This window comes from Notothenia rossii, assembly GCF_949606895.1.
Source record: "Notothenia rossii genome assembly, chromosome: 11".
NCBI lineage: Eukaryota > Metazoa > Chordata > Actinopteri > Perciformes > Nototheniidae > Notothenia > Notothenia rossii.
In genome coordinates, this window is record NC_136910.1 from 2,557,791 (window position 1) to 2,563,790 (window position 6,000).

The 6,000-nt window shown below is 40.3% G+C and overlaps 1 protein-coding gene across 1 annotated transcript in view; it reads left to right on the forward strand.

Annotated features, from left to right (window-relative positions):
• Positions 1-617: 617 nt before the first annotated feature.
• wbp2 (WW domain binding protein 2) overlaps positions 618-6,000 on the forward strand; it is a 13,292-nt gene continuing 7,909 nt past the window's right edge. Inside the window, exons 1-2 of the mRNA XM_079660022.1 lie at positions 618-852; positions 4,946-5,054. Coding sequence (XP_079516148.1) covers positions 791-852; positions 4,946-5,054 — 171 coding nt within the window. The 5' untranslated portion in view covers positions 618-790. The remainder of the gene's footprint in view (positions 853-4,945; positions 5,055-6,000) is intronic.

Genomic DNA, 6,000 nt, shown 5'->3' on the forward strand with positions numbered 1-6,000 from the left:
GACTTGTTTTATTATCAAGTTTTTTTACATTTATTTAAGAAATTTATTTATTTTTATTTATTTCTGGCTTTATTTATAAAAGTACAAACGCATAACAAAAATGTAGAAACGTATAAAATAAATGAGTTCGTATACATTTCAACTTTGTTCCCCCTATTTATTAAAGCACATATGTATTTATTATTCATGATTTATTTATTTTATTTTGTTTTTATGATTCTTTAGTCATTTTCTGCCCTATTCTGTTTGCTGTCAACATTAATTTGACCCTAATTCAGGCTTCTAATTGAATTGAAATGTCATATTATAACCGTACTCATAATTTACTTTAAAAAAAATACATATATATAATGTATGCATGATCCCTGTGTGATTTAAAGTGAACTAAAGTATAGAAAATACTCATTATATGGCTATATGGCTTCTGTTTGACCTAATAAATAGTTAAAAGTCTACTATATTAAATAGTCATTAGCATGTTAAATATTCTCACGTGTTACCTTGTCATTAACAGTTTAATTTAAATCAAATGTAACAAATAATAATGTATTTTCTATGTGATTTAATAAAAAAAAACACGTATCATCTTTAACTACGTCTGACGTCACGTAGTTGGCGTTTCTTACGTGTACCGGAAGAGCAGGTGCAACGCTGAAAATCATCCGAGCATCTCTTTGACAACAAGAACCGCGACATCAGAAACCGACCCAGGATCCGCAGAGAGGCCCGTAGAAGACCTGGAAGAGGATCACCTTCATCTGCTGTATCTCCTCTGAGAGTCCGGACCATCATGACTCTGAACCAGAACCACTCCGAGTCCGGAGGAGGAGTCATCATCAACAACAGCGAGAGGTTAGCACACAGTTAGCATCAGCAGCTAACTAGTAAACAACCGTTAACAACCGTTGGAATGTCCGCAGATAAACTAACATGACAGTTCAGGTGCTGTCGTTAATTCATCCTGTCTATAATACATTAAAATATCTTCTAAGCATCTGTTGGCTTATTTGATCTGATTTAATTATTGATGTATTAATCTCATACTTTCCTTTCTTTAATCTAAGTTATAATTGTATTGTAATATATTTTTATTTTATTAATTTATTTGTTACTACTTATCAAAATGTATTTAATTATTTTTAATTTAATGTTATTTATTTTAAATTGTATTATATTTATACTTTTTAATCACTTATCTAATTGGATTTAAGTTGTAAAAGACCACCTTATTTTATTATTTTACTTAAGTAAAGAATCTGAATAACCTGGTTTACCTTGGTTGCTGATTGGCTAATGCAGTGGTTCCCAAACCTTTTCAGTCGGCCCCCCCTTGGGTAATTGGAAATATTTTCGGGACCCCGCAACCCGGTTCCCATCTATATTGGTAGGATTAATTGTATATTGTTGTAAAAACATTACATTTTCTCTACTAATAATAATAAGATACAAAGTAGGGCTGCTTGATTATGGCAAAAATCATAATCTCGATTATTTGGATCAATAATTGTAATTGCGATTATTAAATGCGATTATTCATTGACTTTGAAAACATCCATTTATTGGAGAAAATGTGAACAGTATGTTGTTAACAGTGGATTACCCAGAACTTTAAGTATAATTCAACTGAAAAACAAAACAAAACAAAAATTATAAAACATTTAAAAAAAGTAATAATAAAAAAAAAATCGTTTTATTTCAATCACGTTGTTTTTGTAATCGTTGCAAGCCATAATCGTAATCGCAATTAAAATACGATTTAATTGAGCAGCCCTAATACAAAGATCCAACTATAATTGTATATTTTATTATGGATTACACATGAACAAAAGTGCTTGTAATAGATACTGTGAATTAATTTGGCCTAATTAAAACTAGCAGGCCTTCTTCCCAGAGTAGTAGATTTTTAAATCCAAATTTCTCTAAGGAAAATATATGAATGAACTACTATTTCTACTGCAGGTTGCAAACGATCACATCACTCTACCATTCCTATTCCACACATAGCCTATCAATGACTTGTGTGTGCTTGCTTTCCCTCGCAGATCTTGTCAAACCGGGGCTGTTGTTTTGAGACTGCCACTCTCAGTTCATTCTCAATGTTCAGCTTTGATCTGTATCTCGTTTTGATGGCAGCAAGAAAAGCCTATCTCACACAAGTAGGATGTTGCAAAAGGCAACAGTATGCCCACAGCTCTCTGACCAATGAGAATAATAATAATAATAATAATACATTTGATTTATATAGCACACTTTAAAAACAACGTCATCTCAAGGTGCTTCACAAAGCTAAAAGAAGAAAATAATAAAATAAAAAAATCTTCCCGCGCCCCCCCTGCAGTACCTCCGCAACCCACCAGGGGTCTCCACACACTTTGAAAACCACTGGGCTAATGGTTAAAACAAAACATTGTTATGACATCATAAAGTGGCCAAAATCTGATCAGCTCATTTTCAGACAGGTTTTTATATAAATGGATCAAAAAGAGAGAGAATCTTTGTTTCTGAAACTTTCAGAGTCTCTTTCCACAGAGGGGACACATGTTGATGTAGAGGAGACATGGAGAAGAGGGGACACATGTTGATGTAGAGGAGACATGAAGAAGAGGGGACACATGTTGATGTAGAAGAGACATGGAGAAGAGGGGACACATGTTGATGTAGAAGAGACATGAAGAAGAGGGGACACATGTTGATGTAGAAGAGACATGGAGAAGAGGGGACACATGTTGATGTAGAAGAGACATGAAGAAGAGGGGACACATGTTGATGTAGAAGAGACATGAAGAAGAGGGGACACATGTTGATGTAGAAGAGACATGAAGAAGAGGGGAGACATGTTGATGTAGAAGAGATATGAAGAAGAGGGGACACATGTTGATGTAGAAGAGACATGAAGAAGAGGGGACACATGTTGATGTAGAAGAGACATGAAGAAGAGGGGACACATGTTGATGTATAAGAGACATGGAGAAGAGGGGACACATGTTGATGTAGAAGAGACATGAAGAAGAGGGGACACATGTTGATGTAGAAGAGACATGAAGAAGAGGGGACACATGTTGATGTAGAAGAGACATGGAGAAGAGGGGACACATGTTGATGTAGAAGAGACATGAAGAAGAGGGGACACATGTTGATGTAGAAGAGACATAAAGAAGAGGGGACACATGTTGATGTAGAAGAGACATGAAGAAGAGGGGACACATGTTGATGTAGAAGAGACATGAAGAAGAGGGGACACATGTTGATGTAGAAGAGACATGAAGAAGAGGGGACACATGTTGATGTAGAAGAGACATGGAGAAGAGGGGACACATGTTGATGTAGAAGAGACATGAAGAAGAGGATTTTATATAATAGGTGACCTTTAAAGCTTATTTATTATTATTCTAACTGTAGTCTCTCATGTATGACAGTGTCTTGTTACTGCCCTTCTCCTTGTGTTTATCCTCCATGTCTTCCTATCAATCCTTTGTTTAGTCTGCACTTCCTTCAGGGTCATTTATTCTAGAACTCTCTGGATCTTCCTGATAAACCTTCACAGCCAAACTCAGCTAATCCTTTTTCTGCATTATTTACTGAAAGAGAGCGGCTATGTTTAGAGACGGGACAGTTGGACTAGAAACCAGTCATTTATTTATTTAAAGGGGACCTATCATGCAAAATGCCCTTTTTGATGTCTTCTATACATAAATATGTCCCCGGTGTGTCGGGGAACTCTCGCAGCGTCAGAAAATAAAAACCTTTCTCTTTTCCTCCGTACCAAGCCTCCAGGAAGTGCGCCGGACTCTGATGAAAATATTCGTTGTGGCCAAACGGCGGTACTACACTTTCCGTATCAGTCCGTGAAATCACTGGGCCCAGAAAGACTTTTCCCCATTGACTAACATTGGGAAAGAGACGTCTGTAAATCAGCGGATACTTTTTTTTAAACTAAATAAACTACCCAGTATGAACTGTTTTTTAGCCCTTATTAGAATCATTCGGTCCTTAAAGTTGTAAAATGCACTAAAAGCCGAATCTAGATGTATTTTCTTTCTCCATTAATTCTACCGAGCCGAGAGTGGGGGGGCGGGGCTTAAGGTGCGCATGCTCTGTGAGCGCACGTACGGGTTCTTCTGCTCTGACAGCTAGGCATGATGGGTAATCTGTGACGTTTCGCTCTCTCAAAAGTTGGGCCATTTTGTCCTCATGCGCCAATGAGCAGCTCTCATAGGAAAGAACGAGACTCCGCCTCCCACGTTGTATCCAGTTCTTATTATACATCCATGCTCCGTACCCATATCTTTTAAAAACGGGGGTACAACGAGCGGATACAGATTTGCTGCCGATATGACGTCAAATCGGCGGCGGACCCACAGAGAGTTGCTATCAGAGACAATGCCTGACGTGTTTTGGACATAATCTCGTCTTTGTTTACATTAGCATCGCTAACACTCAGAGCTAACCTGTGCTGGAGAGCACATGTGTTTAAAAAGCAGGAAAGAGAGACAGACAAACAGACAGGGAGACAGAGAGACAGGGAGACAGAGAGAGAGACATAGAGACATAGAGAGAGAGAGAGAGAGAGAGAGAGAGAGAAACAGACAGACAGACAGACAGACAGACAGACAGACAGACAGACAGACAGACAGACAGACATAGAGAGAGAGAGAAACAGAGAGACAGACAGTTTATTTATCCCAAATTGGGAAATTATTTTGTCAAGCATTACACACAAGTAAAACATATTTGAAAGATACAATAATATACAAATATAGTAAAAAATAACATTAGCAGCAAGTATAAACAAATTCACGATAGAAGGACATATATCACTAGAGGTTCTAAATAATACACAATATAAAGAAAATACTGAATAAATTAAATTCTCTACAATACGCAGTCTCACTTTAATCGTGACGTTGTTATCTCTCTGATCCACTGACTGTGTTTCTGTCCTCAGCGTTTTGATGAACTACGATAACGTGGAGCTGGTTTTCTGTGACGCCGAACGCCTGCCCGAAGCTTTCAGGAAGAGCAAGAAGGGAGGCATCTACCTCACTCCCTACCGGGTGAGAGACACTTCTTTATTACTCATTGTGCGGGAGTATCATTCGTGAGGGGGGAACCGATCCGATGAACCCCCCCGGGGTCTAGACCCTGGTGGTGGTGAATGGATAGTTAGGGTCAGTCTGAAGGGGAGGGGCTTAGCTTGACCCTTGTGGTGGTGAATGAATGGTTGGGTTCGGTCTGAAGGGGAGTGGCTTAGCTTGACCCTTGTGGTGGTGAATGGATGGTTGGGTTTGGTCTGAAGGGGAGTGGCTTATCTTGACCCTGGTTGTGGTGAATGGATAGTTGGGTTCGGTCTGAAGGGGAGGGGCTTAGCTTGACCCTGGTGGTGGTGAATGGATGGTTGGGGTCGGTCTGAAGGGGAGGGGCTTAGCTTGACCCTAGTGGTGGTGAATGGATGGTTGGGGTCGGTCTGAAGGGGAGGGGCTTAGCTTGACCCTGGTGGTGGTGAATGGATGGTTGGGTTCGGTCTGAAGGGGAGGGGCTTAGCTTGACCCTGGTGGTGGTGAATGGATAGTTGGGTTTGGTCTAAATGGGAGGGGCTTAGCTTGACCCTGGTGGTGGTGAATGGATAGTTGGGTTTGGTCTGAAGGGGAGGGGCTTAGCTTGACCCTGGTGGTGGTGAATGGATAGTTGGGGTCGGTCTGAAGGGGAGGGGCTTAGCTTGACCCTGGTGGTGGTGAATGGATAGTTGGGTTTGGTCTAAAGGGGAGGGGCTTAGCTTGACCCTGGTGGTGGTGAATGGATAGTTGGGTTTGGTCTGAAGGGGAGGGGCTTAGCTTGACCCTGGTGGTGGTGAATGGATGGTTGGGGTCGGTCTGAAGGGGAGGGGCTTAGCTTGACCCTGGATTCAGAGGGACAGGAGGTGTAAAGGGGGGGAGGAGGGTTGCGTTGAGAACGAAATGACAGCTGTCAGAGGGGAGAGCAGATTTAAAGGGTTAGCGGAGC